Raw genomic sequence first — 19588 nt, forward strand, 5'->3', positions numbered from 1 at the left:
AGTTCATCTTTCGATCGAAATGAGGCCGAACCCGAATCGGGTATGAGTCGGATTGATCTGTTTTTAGAGAAGATGGTGAAAATTAGAAGACATTTTTTAGGTGTGTAGAATTGTTTGAAAAATACATGAATGAGACGAGACAACTTGTATTCTTCCACTTTCTGTTGTCATGACTTTATATCTCTTTGTGGTCCGTGGATAAAATTGCAGTTATTGTTCTTAACGAGTGGTCAAATTATTGGAGTTGGTGGTGTTTGAATAGATAAAAAACTTGTGTAAGAACGATCTCACATGTCGTATTTTGTGAGACATATATCTTATTGGGTCATTGGAAAAATATTACTTCATGCTGATAATTTTTTAAATATATGTACTTTGCCCTCTCATATAAAGTCTGAAACGTAACAAAAGACATACCGAATATTTCAGAATTTGATTTTTACATTGCTGAACGAGATTCGTACAGACTTAACCAACGTGGTTACTGTTACGTGTTACAGATAATATTAATTGTTTTTACTCAGCTCAATGTTGCGACTAGCGATATGTCACGTGTATAGCAAAATGAACGAGGGGATCTAATGGAATTGAATTCAAATTCAGTCTTACCACTGCATTATTTCCATGACTCGAACTAGGGGTTCATCGTCGTTTGTTTTAATTTATCTATTTCGTTCGGTGACTTTTGAATGTATCCAAACCGAACATTGTATTCGGTCGTTTCGTTTGGTATATAATGGACCGTTGATGTTCGTTGTTCGGTTAATTAATATATATAAAAGTAAAAAAACTAATCTTTCAACTTATTAATTATAAACATATTCAAATTCAAATCATAGCATGCTTGATGAGTGTCGCAATCTAATACATATTCAAATGCAATTCAAACAATCAAAACATAAAAAGCTAAAATAAGTTGAGCCCCAAAAAAAACCCTAAACTCAATTTGACTACAACCACACCACAGGCGATCTCCATTCATATCCAAAAAAAGAAACATAAAATCGAAAAATCATAAGTCTGTCAAATAGAACACAAAACCGTCAAACTCAGAGAGAGGAAGAAAGCGCTGATTTTCTGTGCAAAGATTAGCTACGCTAGGGCCGCTAGTTTAATTTTGAAATGTTAGATATGTAATAATTCATATATAATACAGTTTGCGACTAAAACTATAAAGCGGAACATAGGGACTAACTAATAAATTCATAAATGCGGTCGGTTGGTATTCGGATTCCAGTACACAAAACCGAGAACCGAAACCGATATTCAAAAACTCCAAAACCGACCGAAATGGGATTCAAAAACACATTAAAAAAATGTTTATATTTATAGTTCATATGGAATATAAAAATAAAAGCAAAACCCTTATATTAAAATAAATGTATTTTAATAACAAATAATTTTTTTATAAGATAGTTTTATATATTAATTTTGTGAAAAAAATCTTCGAATCGAGCCCGTTCATGATTATATATTAATTAGTGTTTAAAATATAGAAGTAAAAGCCCAATACAGAAGACCCAATAGATCAAGGCCCATCTGAAACACAAATAAAAGCCAGCTCAAATTTATTTCCTCTGTCCACGCTCTCTTCGGGGTCTCTTTCTTGATTTGAGCAGCGGGGTGAGTTTTCTAGGTACTCTGGCGGCGGCTCATGGCATATGCTACCCGGTATTGATCGAACAGGAGTCGCTTGATTTGGCAAGGCGGAATACATACGAATCGGGGGAGAGCACGGAAATTGATTTTGTGGCGTCTTTGCAACTGAAAGATATGAAAGCAAAGAACTTTCGGAAAAGAAGTCTAGAGGTCGAAGATGAAGATCCCGACCATGAAAAAAGGTGCTATTTTTTATAAAATAGTTTCATATCAGGGTTATTTGTTGCGATTTGCCCCGAGCTTACGTCTCTAGTACATTGTCTCCAAGTGATTGGATATTTGGTTGTTATTTGCCCCGAACATGTCTTTGCCATGGGTTCTTTAACTTGTCATGTGTCGGCCACATCTTCCAAGTAATGTAGCTGATGCCGCAGAAGGTGTGGACTGCCTCAAAACTACGCCTTTAACAGACTTAACCCAGGGATTTATTAAATAAAGTTTACATTCTTTTGGAAAATGGCCCAAAATGGAATGAAACCATAAATTGTCTGCTTTATTCACGCTTAGAGTATTGATTGATGGATGGTTATTCAATTAGATTAGCTTTGGCGCTGGAGGAGGTAAAATACCTGCAGAAGCAAAGGGAGAAGAAATCTGGAATACCCGCATTGCCCATCCCTGCAACGTCTGTGGCTGCAAGTGGTGTGGCTTCCAACAGCAGTGCCGGTGGTTTGGTTCACAAAGTAAATGATAAGAGTGAAGGTGATGGAGAGAAGGATGATTTGGTTTTGCAGGACACCTTTGCTCAGGAAACTGCTGTCATGGAGGAGGACCCCAATATGTATGTATTTTCTCCTCGTGTACTCTTTGAACTTCTTACGGGGTTTAAGGCATTAAGCGTTTTTATACAATGCAATTGCTTTATGATTTCAATTACTTTGCCTTTTATCATGTTCTTTCTGAAGCAACAATAATTTGTTTTGATTTGCAATTTGAATAGTTTGTAACGAGTATGGGACGAAATAATGGCTTTTTATGAAGAATGGTTTTTGCTCTAGGTGGCAAAGCCACGAAGTTCATTTTTTACACTTAAAGAGGAAAAAAGCTTAATGAGCATATTCTCTGCATGGATGATAAGAGCAATTGAGGCTGCATATGTGAAGATTATAAAAATGGATTTGTACAAAGTCACAAACCATTGAAACCCTTTTTGCCCATGAAAGTGAGGAAATTCATTTTCCTTTTTCTACTTATCAAATTTTGACGGAGATACTAGTGAATCAACATGGTAATTACTTTTCATTGTTTTCAAGGATACATAGGGTGGTGCAGCAGCAGCTATCTTGTATTCTAATGTGGCAAATATTCACTATCTAAGGGTCATGCTATGTGTTTCCGTGTAAGACAGTGAATGTTGTTTTGATTTCAAGTAATTCGGACCAAGTTATAACACATGGCTTGTTCATTAGTTATATGAGAATGAAGTTGGAATTTAATACTTTAAATTTGGTGAGAAGAATATGTATGGAATATAAAAATATTAACTCTGAAATTGAAATTTTCCAATTTTCTAAAAAAATTTGTGATCTTTTAATTATTTATAAAACAATCAATCCAGTGTTTCTGATGTGATATCCAGTGTATTTACTTTTGTTCAATTTTATTGCTCTGAATCTAATATGCAGGTTGAGATATGTGGAACAAGAATTGGCAAAGAAAAAGGGAAATAATGTTGACTTGGAAAATCCTGCCGAAAATGAAGTTAAGCGTGCAGAGGATGAATTATATGATATCCCAGAGCATCTTAAAGTAAGTGACTTGACAAGTTTGCTTGCCCCATTCTTCTATTTGTTTTAGTATCAGACTGATTGTCTACTCATCTCTCATGCACCAATGAACATTTGTTGCTAACACAAGTTATTGGATCATCACTTGTAGTCTTTGGTTAATTGCAACTTTGCTCTCACTACAAACCCTGTTGTCCTTGGTGGATTATATTTATATGTTCCTGTGGATGTGCTTTTCTCTCTGGATTTTTTCATATAGTGGTTATCAGCAAGATTTCTGCATTATGAAGCTTAGAGCTCGCTACCCGTATGAATATTCTCTTTTCATGACTCCATTACCAAACCTTATTCTGAAGTGAGTGGAATATTTATCTTGCTGTCCTGTTAATTCCATTTCATTTTACAAATAAGACGATCTAGTCATCTTCTTTGGATATCATTAGTTAGAAATTTTGTTGTTGCATTGTTTGGGATTGTGAATCTTTGCTGATTCATTTTTAAAGTTTAAAGAAATTTGTGCCAAAATTGGATAGAAACTCAACGTATAGCTAAGTTAAAAGTATGTTTCTCATCAAGCTAGAGACGGGATGGCTAGGTAGTGGTGTGTTTGTTGGGCAGAAGGTATTACAAGGGGGTGAACGGTAAAATTCTGAGTCTGTTTGGCATGAGCCTGATTACTCTAAAAGCTAAAAGCGATTCTAGGATATAGTTGATCATCTCTCTATGGTTGATGGACTTGATCGTATACAATGTTAGCAGTCTGATCTAAGGTGGCAAGAAGACGTGATAGAAGAATATCCGAGTTGGTGGGAACCTTAAATGAGTCCAGGTTCCTATTTTCACTTACGAAAAATTATCTGTGTTCTGGGTGCCATAATTTTTTATTCCACATAGAAGTACCCCTAGGAGACCGAGTCTGGTCATGTAACTCAATGGCCAATGCCTGTAGGCATCTCAGTTCTTGACTTGTTTGTCCGCTGGCAATTTAGCAGTTTGTCTGGCTTATACATTGTATTTTAACCTTTTGCTTCAGCGGGTTTGTTAATTTGAGAAAGTAGTAGCAATATGTTAAGCTACCATTTCTGTCTGCTTCTGGCGTTTACTTTGTTAGGGGGCCCATATTAAAAGTCGACATTGAACTTTAGATTACGTAATTTCAAGCCTGAGGAGAAAGCACTGTGCATCTCTTTGTAACTGTACCAGTTGAAGAAATTTCTTTCCCTACTCATACCCTCGTGAAATAGAAACCTCTGTCCTCCTTTTCAATATTTTTGTGTAATCACACGCTGTGGATTATATTCAAACATCATGTATTCTCAACTTTTCTCAGGTGAAGAGGCGAAATTCGGGAGAAAGCTCTACTCAGTGGACCACGGGAATTGCTGAAATTCAGCTTTCCATTGAGTACGCTTCTTGATTCGTGGCCAGAGTCAAATTATTTCTCTTCACGTGGATATTCTGAAGAATTTTTTTTGGGATAAATCCTTTAGCCCCCCCTAGAAAGAGAGAAGCACACGAAAAAACCACCGGGGAAGCTTTCCTTGGTTGCCATATATTTCCCATGCAATCGAGCATATCTTCCAATTTTATAAAAAAATTATGGTGTTGGTTGCACTTTTGGTGTCATTCTAAACCGAGACACTGATTAGGAAGTACCACCAAACGTGTGAAAAATTGACCTTCAATAAACCTTTATTCTAATTGGGAAAAACATTTGGCAGGCAGACTTGGCTGATGAAGGGACTTTACCATCAACCATTGAAAATTTGAAATTTTGTTTTTACGGTGTTTTCCCATTTTAGAAGTGCTTGGGTCTTCAAAAGGAGAGAAACAAATGTTAACCTCAGCACGCACTCTTCGATCTTTGCTCAATCAGTTGTTGATATTGGGTGTTTGGCTGTTTGCTCATACTTGTCACTTCTTTGCAGATACAAATTGAAAAATATCGAGGAAACAGAGGCTGCCAAAAAGCTCTTACAGGAGAAGAGGCTTGCAGGTCGTTCTAAAGTAGAGTCTAGCATCCCCTCAAGTTTCAGTGCTGACTTTTCTCAACGAGGCAAGGACTATGCTGAAAAACTTAGAAAAGGTGAATTTCAAGTTTCCTCACATCACTCATTATGCAGAAGCATGTACAGACAGATTCATCACCCGCAACGTTTACCTGTGTGTTTTCACTATGATTCGGAACTTCCTTTTCCGCTTGAATACTGTTGTTGACCGTTTGTTCAAATATCTAGTATATCGGTTGAGTTTTAATATATTAGCCTTGCTGGCAATCGCTTGGTAGCAAAATCTGGTCCCGAAAAGGACAAGTTCATTTCGATGTTGCGTACCTGATACAATAGCTATGTTTATAGTAACATTAATCAGAAAAGATGGATGCTCAGGGTGTACGAGTCTGTAATAACACCATTACTCAATTTTTTTCTCAGATAATCCGAAGTCGCACAAGGACAAAAGTAAAGATGACGGCGGTGTGGAATCCAAACACCCTGATCCAGCTCCAGATGCTGTGGTTCGAAGACAAGCTGCCACCGATGAGCTCATGCTGGAGCGGTTTCGAAAACGAGAAAGACAGCGTGTAATACGGAGATAGCAAGAATGCTTGATTGCTGATACAGACGACGGGCTAAGATTGCATCCAAGCCCCGGTTTCTACCTATCCGCTTCTCTACCAGTGCTGCCTACCATTATCGTTAGTTTGTTTACTTGCAGTGATTGTCTCAGAAGTATTTGTTCAGAATTAAATGAGACGAAGGCTTTCCCCTTTTCGTTTCCCATGTACCATAGATGTTCATTATAAATTTGCCATCAACGCGGTTTGCAAGATATTGCGTTAAAATAGATTATTAAGTGCATACCGAAAAACAAGAACTGCGAGTTTTCACGTAATCAAAATAAATAAATAAAATGCGTTAAAATAGATTTATTAAGTGCATACCGAAAAACAAGGAATGCGAATTTTCACGTAATCAAAATAAATAAATAAATAAAACTAAAGATCTCTACACAAATTATATTTGTTTTTAATTATATATTAAAATCTGTTCAAAATATATATATATTTTCCCATCATTCTTATTGTAATGAGAAAACGTGACAAGGAAAAGTTTAACACAAAATTACAAAGCAAAAGTTACTATAGTATGATTATATTTTCTTATCTTATATATAATCACATAATATATTAAAATTAAATATATTTTCGTTCTTACAATTAACTCAAGTTTGAAAAATAATTAAAGTTATAAATCATTATATTATTGGTATATATAATTTATCGTCTATGTATTAACATCATCTATCGTCTCATTCCATGAACTAAACATTATCGTATCATCTTATTATGCTGGAGATTGAGGTTGCTCGTATTTAACATCATTTCTTATTTTTTTTGAGAATCAAATAATTTATATAGATCACAAAATTTTTACGTGATTTCTTTGCATAAATTTAGTGAAACAGATTTCTATTTCAACTAGTAAAAAAATATTACTTTACAAAAATTATTAACTTTCATTGTGTTTTCTAAGGAGAGCTACTCCGATAAGAGCAAGACTGGTGTGGATATGGATTCGATTCCCTCGGTATCTTGGAAAACATAGTTTATTCTTGAAGAGAGTTTTTCAAAAGCATCCAAATTATAATATTAATATAATAATCTTGAAAATAATATTGGAAATTTGCCTTGGGCATTGGGCCAATCAGCTCGATCCTTCTGTGCAGTGCCCTTTAAGTCACCGGAGACTAATCCATAAATAGAGAGGTGCCCAATCTGCATCTGGAGTCATTCATTTCCCCAGATTTTTTGTGGGCTCAGAGGCTTTGTTATTACTGCTTTAGAAAGGATCGATGGCGGCGATGATCGGTGCTAGGATAAGCTGCTTGTTGCGGCTGCTTGTGGGGGTTCTTTTAGCTGTTCAGGTACTTTTAATATTCGGTTTTCTATGTTTCTCAGCTATTTTTCGATTGCTTTCCGTGATTCCATGTTTAAGATTCGTTTTTAAAGGCCATGTTGTGTTCAGGACTTGGAAATTTACTGAGTTGGAGTTTGGGACTGGTTACTGTATATCATTATTTAGAAGAATTAAATGTAAATTTTGGAAAAAAAGAATGATTCTTTGACGTGATGGGGCTGTTAGTTCCGCTTGCAGGGGTGGCTGACACTGCTGTAAATAGTCTGATTAATGAGGTTTTTTACTTTCTGTCCCTCCCGTTGATTCATGTAAAGTTTGTGGTTTTTGGTTGAGCATGAACCGAGATCCTGAAGAATGGCGTTTGTTTATTCTTATTTATCTTTCTCTTTGTCAAGAGTTGATGATTTTCTGCTGTTCCCTTTGGGTTCTGCCACGAGCTTGAGCTAGCTCTAAAAGCTGCCTCGTACAGCATTACTTGTTCGTGATTTTTGTACATGTTGCAAATACAAATTTTTTGTGCATAGGATACGTGCATCTGTCTTGGCAATGAGCCCTGATGTGTCGAAAATTAGCCTTAAAATTCCTTTGAATTTCTCTCCTGAACTCTGCTACAGCAGGTCATTGCAGGGAAGCCAATTCCTCAGCTGAAACTTCACCATAAGATTCTTCAGGTAATTTTCTACTCGCATAAGGGGAAATGTTTGTCATTTTGCATTCAGTTTTGAGCTGCAAATTTCCCTTTCAGGACTCTATTGTTCAACGAATTAACGAGGATGCTCATGCTGGATGGAAAGCTTCTATGAATCCTCGACTAGCCAATTATACTGTGAGTTTCAGTGTTGAAGCATTGGATGAAGAATTTGGTTACTCTAATCTATTTAATTTTCAGAAAATTGACCTATTCACTGTCTAAAATGAAAGGATATTGAGATGATGAGAGACTAAGCTGATGATATTATCATTTTGATCTCCAGGTTAGTGAATTTATGCACCTTCTCGGGGTTAAACCAACGCCAGAAGGTTATTTGAAAAGTGTTCCAGTTGTTACTCACGAAAGAGTTCTGAAGTTGCCGACAATGTTTGATGCGCGCACAGCTTGGCCTCAATGTAGCACAATTGCAGACATTCTTGGTTAGTTGCTTGACGCCTATTTAGTTGTGTTTCATTTACTAGTCGCTAACCTTTTTTGTTACTTTGTCACTTTGCCACCTCTTCTTTGTTTGTGCCCATGCAAATATCTGAAATCAAAGATCAGGTAACCTGTTTCTATTTTTTGATAAGTTTTTGCTTGTTTATTTATCCTGTGGTGCATGCATATTCTAGTAATTTTTGGTTTTTTATTTACTTAGGGGCATTGCGGTTCATGTTGGGCTTTTGGTGCTGTTGAATCTCTCTCTGATCGCTTCTGCATTCAGTTTGACATGGTTATTGACGAGCCCTCTAGCTTCTTCTCTTATGTACATCTGATGTTATTATAATTTATCAAATAGTAGCAATAACATCTGTTGTGGTCATTCTATGTTTTGTAGAACATTACACTCTCAGTCAATGATCTCTTATCATGCTGTGGCTTTCTGTGTGGTGATGGTTGTGATGGAGGCTACCCCATATCAGCATGGCGATATTTAGTCCATTCTGGTGTGGTGACTTCAGAGGTATGTTTCTTGTGAGAGAGTGAGTCACAGTGTTCAAAATAGTCTCAGATTACTTGAACATATAGCTGTTAGAAGTGCCCAGGGCAGGACACAGCAAGGAGCAGCCCTTGCTCCAAAGGCATAGTCCAAAGCATCTCTCTTCCGTGAAGCTTGCATGCCATAAGTGCTCACGATACACTATAATCTGAGTCCCATATTTAACCCAAACTTTGCTTTTAAGCTAATAAATATTCGTTTTTTGTGAAATAAATATTAGATGTTTCATGATGTCTATAAATATTAGATGTTTCATGATGTGTATGTCTAGAACATTATGCTTTAGTGTACCAGGCTTTAATAATGCGTGTGCCTTGGCTCGTGCCTTTAACGATTGTGTTGAATATGTATTTGAATTATGTCTTTCAGCGGTGGCTCTCTGTTTGTATCTCATGCATAGTCTCCTCTTGCTATCAATATTAATTTTTACATATGGCATACTTGTCTGCTCGAACACTTAATGAGGTATTTTTGGCAGTGTGACCCTTACTTTGACAATACTGGATGCTCCCATCCTGGTTGCGAACCTGCATATCCCACCCCCAAATGCGAGAAGAAGTGCAAGAAAGAGAATCTACTCTGGAAAAAGTCAAAACACTTCAGTGTCAGTGCATATAGGATAAATTCCGACCCTCATAGTATAATGACGGAAGTGTACAAGAATGGACCAGTTGAAGTTTCTTTCACTGTCTATGAGGTAAAAGAATGAAAAATCTGTTTCTTTTTGTTCAAACGATCCATTTCTTGGATAATTTATTTGTTATTCTTTGCTGTCTACGCAATAACCAGAGTCTGAAAGTTTAAGTGTGTATCATGGGAAATAAAACCTTGATTCAAGCTTGATCATATACACCTAAGATCCTAGTGTATAAACATTGAGTTTTATTTTTTCTCTTCTGTGTTGAACTGAAGAAAATTCTTCAACAATGATTTGTGTTTTCATGCATCCTCTAAAGCATAAGTTTCTTTTCCTAGTTTCCTTTTTCTCCCTTGCAAAATTATATTTGGTCTCGCTAAATTTCGTTAATTGCAGGATTTCGCTCATTACAAGTCAGGAGTTTACAAACATGTGACAGGTGATGAGATGGGTGGCCATGCTGTGAAGCTAATAGGATGGGGAACTACAGACGATGGCGAGGACTACTGGGTACTTACTGTCTTATTTTTTTCCAACATCTACGTTCTAATTGCAAGTTACACATGGATGCTATGCTTACTTTTCGCTTGTTTATGTAGCTCTTAGCAAACCAGTGGAACAGAAGCTGGGGTGATGTAAGTTATCTCCATCGAACCCTTGAGATCTTTATTTAGTCGCTTTAACAGAATAAAAGCTCTCATATATTAGTTTGTACTTAATGAATCTTCTATCATACCTAAAGACTCAATAGATTCTGTCTTTGAATCCAAGGATATATTGGAAGACGTATTACACATGCATTTTCTTTGTCGAACATGATACAAGTTTTGATGATTGAAACTAATACGCAGGACGGATACTTCAAGATCAGGCGAGGAACAAATGAGTGTGGCATCGAGGAAGATGTGGTCGCAGGTATGCCTTCATCGCGTAACGTGATCTCTCCATATGGCACTGCCTATGCTTCACTTGATGCCACGCTATGAAGCCGACCCCTTACGAACACGGACTTGTTAATTATGATACGATAAAAAGGTTCTGAATATGACATGATATGTTTTTACTCTACATTGAACTGCCATTGCAATGGCCTAGTTTATGCTGTACTGTACTGTACTGTACTGTACTGTACTGTACTGTACGTATCAATGTATTATAATAACTGTGGTGTGTGCCTTGATAACATAGTTATGTAAAAGATGGTCCTGAAACAATTTAGTTCAGTGATATTATTTAAATAAAATATAAAAAAAGTTACACAAGTCAACAATGGTAAGATATTTTTTTTTTATTAGTCTATTAGGATATGGTAATGATAGAATATACAAATTTATTAAATTAGATTTGTATTATTTTTATTAAGTTAAAAACATATTTGTTTTGCCTCAATGAGGTGGCCGAGTAGGTGATCGCAAGATCAAATACTCACGATATCGATTTTTTTACCAACATTTTCTCTTCCGAATCTGTCAATATGGATTTTTTTAATGTGGTTCGATCGATTGACGTAATTTGCATAATATCGTGTTAAATTCGATGTTTTATCCAATGAATACTCGATGAGCGGTGATCATTGACTCTCCCATCACATAAAAAATAAAGAATTTTTGTAATTTGAGAAGAAATGTATTTTTTATTTATCAAAAATCATATTATAGTTATATTGGAAACAAGTATATCAGAAAAAAATATTAATTATTCCAAGTCTTTGATTGTGTTATGGATATGGTGCTTGTCACTGGAATAAAAGTTCCTGCATAAGCTTCCCAGTAAATAAAATTTTAATTTCTTGGTTAGCACTATTACTATATTTTATGTTAAACTAGAGTTTAATATGATAACATCTTTCTTTTTTTTTTTTTTTTTATGACGAGAAACCACGGTTTTTCGTGTATGTACTGAGTAAACACATGTATATGATATTTGTAGTAAACTGCAAACTTGAGAGCTAGATAACAAGTTCAAGAATAGAAGATTTTTGAGGGATTTGAATTTGGGACATCCAAAAAAAGAGTAGTTACAATAAACATTCATATATGAGTAGGTCTTTTGTGAGATGGTCAACCCTATCGATATTCACAATAAACATTCATATAAGAGTAGTTACAATAAACATTCATTTATTTGAAAGACGGGTCAACCTATCGATATTCACAATAAAAAGTAATATTCTTAGCATAAAAAACAATACTTTTTCATGGATGACCAAAATAAGATATCCGTCTCACAAAATATGACTCGTGAGACCGTCTCACACAAGTTTTTGCCTTCATATATATATATATATATATATATTAAAATTTTTGGTAAAATTTGAAATATACCTAATTTATTAAAAATAGGTCAGCACTGAATGAGTTTTTTTCTCCTATTTGTTTAAATATTATGTATAATTTTATTTATACATATTTATTATTTAGTGTCCTCTAATCCAAAATATTTTATTCCATTATCTTGACTTTAGTGTGATGTAAATAGACTAAAAGCACCTACAATGGGAGGGTTTATTCTTGGGGTAACTTTCAAAACTAAGATCTTGGTTCATTTTTTTAATTGAATGTGTGATTGGATATTGGTATCCAGAAAAAAAAAAGTTAGTTTTTTTTTGGAGTTTATGATCGTGGGAAAGAGTTTTAAAAATAGTGGTTTTAACTTTTGATCCGACGATAAATGTGACAAAAATGAACTCATTTTTTGGAGCCCATGATCGAAGATTTCCAAATAAAAATATATGAAACAAATAAGGAAAGAAGCTTGTAAATGTTCCAGATTTGTAAAATATTTGAGTATTTGATTAGAATATGTTTCTTATGAGACGGTCTCACGAATCTTTATCTGTGAAACGGGTCAATCCTACCGATATTCACAATAAAAAACAATACTTTTAGCATAAAAAGTGTTACTTTTCATGGATGAACCAAATAAGAGATCTGTTTTATAAAATACGACCCGTGAGACTGTCACACACAAATTTTTACCTTTGACTTATAGTTATGAGTTCAATTTTTGTGACTAATATTTACCATTTTTGAAACTTATATAATTTTCTTGACCAAATTTTACGGAATTTCACTGAGAATTTCTATTAAAGAGGTGCCAAACGCGGTGCTTAGCGATTACTCGCAGATATTTCGTGAAGCCCACTTTTTTTTTCTGGTAGTTTCTGTGGCCCCTCTTTTCTTCAAACATCTGTTAGTCTACTATCTTTACGTTTCTCTCTTGTGGTATCATGATTAATTTGTACTCTGGAGTGATTTTTAGGTCAGTCAAAATCCTGAGACTCCGTGGTAATTGGGTTCTTGTTTTATTTGATGTGTGTTGTGGGTGAAATTTCTGCTGTTCTTGCTTAACCAATTTTGAGTTCTTGATTGTTTTGTGATCATGCAGATGTGGTTGTTCTATTTTGACACTTGAAATTCAAGTGATAAAGATTTACGTTATTCGTTTACCAATCTTTTTTTGTTACATGTGTGTGAGGTTGATCTCGACATATTTGATGCCATGATACGTGTACACATTATGTATGACACTTACGATTCATTTCTCAATCAGCGCTTTTCTTGATATTGTTTGATTGTTGGTTTATATAAGCAAGAATTGTATTGATCCATAGGGAGAATTATCAACACACAAGGGTTGGAATTCGTTGTAAAATAAATTGTGTAATGAGTTGTTTCAATAAAATTATTATCTTGTCATGAGCTAGCAATCGTTTGGAATTTTTTTTTGGAGGAGCCAGAATTTTGCATCATCAATTTGTTACTGTATGCAGGTAATGGGAAATTTATTTTGTTGCATTCAAGTGGACCAATCTACTGTTGCTATTAAGGAGACATTTGGAAAGTTTGATGAAGTCTTAGAGCCAGGGTGCCATTGTCTGCCTTGGTTTCTTGGAAGCCAGCTGGCTGGGCATCTCACGCTCCGGCTGCAGCAATTAGATGTGAAGTGTGAGACCAAGACAAAGGTCTGTTTGCTGTATCAAACCTTTTGGCGATAAATTTAAAAGCAAGTTTCGATGCTACCAAAACCAAGATTATGGCAATACTGATTTGTCTAAATATTAATTGGCCATTAGGACAATGTGTTTGTGAATGTGGTGGCATCAATACAGTACCGCGCACTTGCAGATAAGGCAAGTGATGCTTTTTACAAACTCAGCAACACAAAAAGTCAAATTCAGGCTTATGTCTTTGATGGTACTGCTCTGTTCTGCCCTTGCTAATAGTTATGATTACCGGTATTCATTTTGATTATTATTTACATGTTTGTTAAAGTATAAGTTGACCAATATCAAGAGATCGTGTTTGTCTTGTTATCCAGTAATTAGAGCAAGTGTTCCAAAACTCAATCTGGATGATGCTTTCGAGCAGAAAACTGATATTGCTAGGGCTGTTGAAGATGAACTTGAAAAGGTGAGGCCACTTTTTCAATGATGCTAATTGATATGGTTGAATGTAATTCTTGAAATTGAGAGACTAATCTTTGCGATGGTTGCTTGCAGGCGATGTCTGCTTATGGGTATGAAATCGTTCAGACGCTGATCGTCGACATAGAACCTGATGAGCGTGTTAAGCGGGCGATGAACGAGATCAATGCAGGTCGACTATAAGATCTGTTATTTGGATAAAAGCCTGCTTGTCTGTTCATTATTCTTATCATATGTGGACATCATTATATTCTCTGAAACAAGATAAAAAATTATTTTCACTATTTACAGCTTCTAGGATGAGGGTGGCTGCTAATGAGAAAGCGGAGGCTGAAAAGATTCTGCAAATCAAGAAAGCGGAAGGTGAAGCAGAAGCTAAATATCTCGCTGGTTTAGGTATTGCTCGCCAGCGTCAAGCAATTGTCGACGGATTAAGAGACAGCGTGCTCGGTTTCTCGGTTAACGTTCCTGGTACCACTGCGAAGGATGTTATGGATATGGTACTTGTCACCCAATACTTTGACACGATGAAAGAAATAGGTGCTAGTTCCAAGTCTTCTGCTGTATTCATTCCTCATGGACCTGGTGCTGTTCGTGATGTAGCTACTCAGATCCGTGATGGACTTCTTCAGGCTTCCCATCATAATATGCCATAAACATTTTACTTCTGATGTTTCGAGAAATTTTTTTATTGAAATATGCTTTCTTAAAGTAGTTTCTACTCTTTCTAGTGTTGAGATGTTTTTTTAGGTCGTTATTAACATTCTGTTGCAATGTTTGTTTGCTTTGGTAGTAGTACTATTCCGTCCCGTCTAAAGAATTGTATATGAACGGCAGGTTTCACAATATCCATATTATAACACGCTTTAGTACGTTTATTTTTTCATTTGTATGGGGTTGGCTTTTTAAATTCATGGATGCTTGAAAGTATCCATGGTATCCAATGAATACCTTGTTTACAGTAGAGAAAATGTGCATAAATGTGATTTCAGGTTACCTGTGTTGCTGCTGCCCCATTGAACTGTATAATAAGCTCCATTTCAAATCATGTTTTGGTGGGAGAGAAAGCTAGGTTGTTTTCTGATTCATTTGTTGATAAATGACATCTCATTACATTAAGGTATGCTCCCTTCCAGTACATATAGGCAGTTGTTTTTTATGATCCTGTCAAATATATGTAGATTTCCGATCTCTGTTCCTTTGTTTCGTCACCTTCTTATGTTCCTTGACGATAATTTGCATATACATTTCCAACTAGTAGTCACATTATGCGTTCAAATTGTGATAAGTTCCTCCTGCACACTAACGATGAAGTATAGACTTACTGGGAGCTAGGCTGCGTGCATCGTGTGCCAAAATCGCTAGTATACATATGATTGAATCACGATTACTTGCTTGCTGGGTACTGAGCCATGTAATTGAAGTAAAGAAACAGATGAAATTTCATCATTTGAATAGAACTTGCAACTCCAATGCTCAATGGCAGGAAAAACTTGAACTTTTTCCCTTGGAAATTTAGCTTTTATCAAATCCGACCATTAGCCGTGCATGGCGAGTAAAGAATTATGATAATGTAACTCGATTGTTTTTAAACAAGCACAAGTCAAATAATATTTTGTTTGATGGTCCTCAAATCACGGAATATGAACAAATTGTTAGAATAAAACAAATGCCAATACTTTTGGGGGACATAATTACATAAAAAACTGAGCCGTATCATATCCCTCCATTAATCTCGCACAATTGCATCCCAATTTTCTTCCCACTCCCAACTTTCCGACCCCTTTTCCTTTATTCAACTATTTTAGTCAATAAATTCCTCAGCCTTTTCACTTCCTCCGAGGTTATTAATCAAAACCCTTTTCAAGAAAGTGCCTAAACAAGCTGTTCCACACCTGCAATACTTCCCCACCACTTCCACAAATTCTGCGGCCTAAAATCAATTTTGGGGATTGCTTTCAAACTATGCTAAAGTAACCTATCGGACAAACTAGGAAGCCTCCGGAAAAAACTCAAACTAGCCGGAGGCATAGGATCCCGGAACATGGGGTGGCGGAGGAAGAAGAACCCGAGGGCCACTGTCACCATTTTAGGCGGCACAACATACAATATTATCGTAATTGCAAGGCATACGCCAAGAAACAACTTTGATGCTCTGGGATCCCTCCAGCTAACCAATGCTTGGACCCTTTCACCTTGTGTAGCAAAATCACCCAAAACTGTTTGAACTCTTGCAGCCAAGATCCGTAACCTATCGTAACGAGCCCTGATGACATCAGGTGATCTTGAACTGGGAAATGTATCGAACTCCTCATCCAGTTCATCTGGATCAACTGTCCCGGCTTGAGACAGCTGTATATCCATGCCGGCTGGGACTTTTGGCCTGAACCGATAGTACCAGACACCTATCAAGAATATGTATAGGAAACCGGTAGGGACAACCAAATCTGGGTACCAAACTAGAACCAAGTAAAGAACATGAACCAAGATAGTTGTCACCGGATTCCTCCACCTCCGGATGTGATCCAGCCATTTTGCTAACCCCACTGCCCAAGAAAGTACTCCAACTATCCGAAACCAGTTCGCCTTACTTTTCCTCATGCTCCAACTATGAGAATCTGCATCCAACATATACCTTACGACCTCCGGTCCTAGTGGTGGTTCTGACCGAGCCAACCAAGCAGCCACCATTTTCGTGGCAGCGCCACGCAATGCCTCTTGCTGAGCCACCCCAAGTGGGCGGAGGTAGTGCATTCGTGGCAGCAGTGGTTGTCCGTATACTCCACAAGTGTCCGGTAGCAATGAAGGGCAAGCAAACCGAACTGCTAACTCAATCTCCCCCATTTTCTTTAACCCTGTTCTTAACAACACCATCAAGGGATATGAATTCATGTACACTTTATTGCTCTCTAGAGTAGACACCCTAATTCTCACCTTTCCAACTCGATAATCGGGCTTCTCCTCCCCACCTTCAGTAAACATACGCCAGTTGTCGAACACCGCGACTGTGAGGACCGTACATGGGTCATATACCTGCCAAGTATACTGCTCATTCCATCTCGGATCAAAGCTATCCACAACGGTCTTAGTTCGGACCCATTTCTTGCCATACTTGGCCACACAAAAAGCATCAGTGGATCCTTTACCATTGCCCTTGGATTTCATAGGCAGCAATCCTCGGGCACCAAGAATTCCAAGCTCCAAAATCCCAACTGCGGGCTTCCATAACTGTTTCGCTGTGGGTCTATAATCACTACAAACATGGGCTGCTTCATCCAATACATGGTATCCTCCTTCCAAACACATCCTTAAATGCAGCCTTCCACAGTAGGAACCACTCCCTCCCGGACCACCTTCCAATCCGAACCATTTGGCAGGCAAGTGGCGCTCGTCTGTTCGTTGCTCAATTGACCCCACAGGGATTAAGACGTGCCCCAGAAGCACCGGATCTTGGCCTGTGCGGTCTTCCATTAGCAAGATGAGACTATCTTCGAGGGGCTCACCTGCAACAAAGATTAAATCTTCGTTCCAGTGAAATGTGGAGGTGTTGTGGCTCATTGACCCTCTTCGGGTTCGGACCTGACTGAAACCCGAGCTGACCCTTGACCCGAATCTCAGGGGCAGTCAATGGGGGCAAATTTGGAATTATGTGAAGGTCTTGAGCTTCAATTACAGTCACTCTTAGATACCATAGCTTAGGAGATTGATATACCTTTGCTCGAGTGTACGACACGAAGGGTTGCGGCGCGTCTGAGCTCCAAGATTCTGGGAATGCATCATCAGCCTGCGTGCCAATCCAAACGGAGAGCTGCAAGTCACCGGTAACTCTATTCTGATCATCGGCGGCGGTGCCGCCTTCGAGGTGGTACCATTGTGGGGCCAGTGAGCTGTCCGGTGGGTCCCGCACTGGAACGTCAGACAAATCGAAGCACACCCCGCCAAGGAATTTATCTGATGCTCCGTCCCAAACGGAAATTTCAAGCGTGGAGTTCGCTGGGGCATCCTTGTTGTAGCCAAGAGCAAACACCTGCTGCCACTCCGGACTTGGCAGATTGATCGCCGCCGCCGGGCCGAGTGATTGCGGGCTTAGACACGACAGAATGGCCCGACGTTCGGATTTTCACGTGTGGATTTTCGTTCGGGGAGAGCCCGCGGGCTTTCACTATTCTTACGAATAAGTATTGCATGGGCTCGACTAAATCATACGCCGGGATTCTGCCGGAAGTGTCTCCGGCGAGCTTCCCGTCAATAATCTTCGGGGAGTGATCACCATTAGCAGGTCTCCGAAGTACCTTTATCCTCTCTCCTGACATAGGCCCGACGGCCCCGTCTCCCATCTGCATTCTCTTCATGTCCGGCGGGAATACCATCGGAGGCCCATTATCCATCGGCGGTCTGCTTTCCGGGGGAGCCTCGTGAACTCTGACCAATGGCGGGGAATGCCCACGCCCCTCCATAGGTACATGACCCGGATATGGCATCGGAGGCAGCTCCTCGTATACCACTACCACAGGCTTCTTCATCACTTCGTCCACCGGCTGCGGAGGCTCCTGCTGCGGAGGCTCCTGCTCTTGAGGTGGTCCCTGCGGCTCCTCCTCCGGAATCTCATCATAATAATAAATCTTCAAACCCAACTCACCTCTTATCCAGCTAAAAACACTCTTCTTCTCCAACGAAAAATACACCAATCCCTCCTCCCCTCTCCTCACAAACTGAGTCCCATATAATTTCACCCTCCCCAGGAAATGATTCTTCCTCGCATTCCCATTGCTCAGCTTCTTATCATTAAACACCTCAACGTTAAGCTCTTCAAACTCCATTCCATTCGGATCTGTTACAATGAAATCCAACACCTCATTCCAAACCGGATTGAGGTCTCTTTGCACCGTAGAAGTTCTCTTCTTTTGGCCATCGAAATCAACGACAACATAAGAACTCGAGCTCCCCTGGCCATCTTTGGGCAGAAGGTCTCTCGCCTCAACTACTTCCACCACAAGCTTCCTGACGGGGGAGGGTGGTTTAGGATGGTCAGAAGGCGGCGGCTGATGGTTGTCGGCCGGCGTCACCATGGTTCATTTCATCCCTTGTTGTTATGGAAGTTGTTACGGCAGTTGTATGCAATGAGAAAATGTTTTTAGTGAGATTTTGGTTGAACAATGCTTATTTGGAGAGAGAGAGAGAGAGGGAAAGGGAGATTGGATTCTATTCTCTCTTCTCAAGTTTTCTTAATTAATTTATTAAATCTTAAAAATAATTTCACATTATTTATATATATAATATGAGGAATTGGAGAATTGAGTACAAATTTTGCAATAAATGTGTGATATATTGTATGATTTTTTTATTATTGTATAAATTTAAGGCAAAAACTTGTGTGAGACACCCTCACGGATCGTAGTTTGTGAGACAAATATCTTGTTTGGGTTATCTATGAAAAAATATTAAATTTTATAATGAATATCGGTAGGGTTGACCCGTCTCACAGATAAAGATTCACGAGACCGTCTCACAAGAGACATACTCTAAATTTA

General features: G+C 38.0%; 4 protein-coding genes across 8 annotated transcripts; 3 read left to right on the top strand and 1 right to left on the bottom strand.

Annotated features, from left to right (window-relative positions):
* The first annotated feature begins 1596 nt into the window (after window positions 1-1596).
* On the top strand, window positions 1597-6228 carry LOC140818976 (protein COP1 SUPPRESSOR 2). 2 transcript variants are annotated; one of them, XM_073178950.1, is made up of 6 exons: window positions 1597-1841; window positions 2198-2440; window positions 3285-3408; window positions 4717-4790; window positions 5315-5472; window positions 5819-6228. In XM_073178950.1, exons 1-6 carry the CDS (start codon window positions 1774-1776, stop codon window positions 5980-5982), a joined length of 831 nt encoding a protein of 276 aa, XP_073035051.1. In that variant the 5' UTR covers window positions 1597-1773; the 3' UTR covers window positions 5983-6228. The 2 variants fall into 2 exon arrangements, with proteins under 2 accessions (XP_073035051.1, XP_073035052.1); XM_073178951.1 differs by having other exon boundaries at window positions 2203-2440.
* A 763-nt stretch (window positions 6229-6991) lies between these two features.
* On the top strand, window positions 6992-10646 carry LOC140818978 (cathepsin B-like protease 3). Its single transcript, XM_073178952.1, has 11 exons — window positions 6992-7310; window positions 7918-7974; window positions 8049-8129; window positions 8278-8434; window positions 8554-8558; window positions 8653-8727; window positions 8833-8958; window positions 9473-9691; window positions 10028-10141; window positions 10231-10266; window positions 10483-10646. Exons 1-11 carry the CDS (start codon window positions 7239-7241, stop codon window positions 10615-10617), a joined length of 1077 nt encoding a protein of 358 aa, XP_073035053.1. The 5' UTR covers window positions 6992-7238; the 3' UTR covers window positions 10618-10646.
* Window positions 10647-12669: 2023 nt separating this feature from the next.
* Window positions 12670-14938, top strand: LOC140818974 (hypersensitive-induced response protein-like protein 1). 4 transcript variants are annotated; one of them, XM_073178948.1, is made up of 6 exons: window positions 12670-12787; window positions 13404-13595; window positions 13707-13827; window positions 13952-14043; window positions 14133-14229; window positions 14349-14938. In XM_073178948.1, exons 2-6 carry the CDS (start codon window positions 13407-13409, stop codon window positions 14711-14713), a joined length of 864 nt encoding a protein of 287 aa, XP_073035049.1. In that variant the 5' UTR covers window positions 12670-12787; window positions 13404-13406; the 3' UTR covers window positions 14714-14938. The 4 variants fall into 4 exon arrangements, with proteins under 4 accessions (XP_073035049.1, XP_073035048.1, XP_073035046.1 ...); XM_073178947.1 differs by having other exon boundaries at window positions 12706-12822; XM_073178945.1 differs by having other exon boundaries at window positions 12743-12892.
* Window positions 14939-15064: 126 nt separating this feature from the next.
* LOC140818973 (protein QUIRKY) lies at window positions 15065-19286 on the bottom strand. Its single transcript, XM_073178944.1, is given in 3 exon segments — window positions 15065-17636; window positions 17638-18111; window positions 18113-19286. Coding segments are annotated over 3 exon segments (3099 nt in total). The 5' UTR covers window positions 19127-19286; the 3' UTR covers window positions 15065-16025.
* Window positions 19287-19588: the final 302 nt, after the last annotated feature.

This window comes from Primulina eburnea, chromosome 18 (assembly GCF_022965805.1).
Source record: "Primulina eburnea isolate SZY01 chromosome 18, ASM2296580v1, whole genome shotgun sequence".
NCBI classification, from domain to species: domain Eukaryota; kingdom Viridiplantae; phylum Streptophyta; class Magnoliopsida; order Lamiales; family Gesneriaceae; genus Primulina; species Primulina eburnea.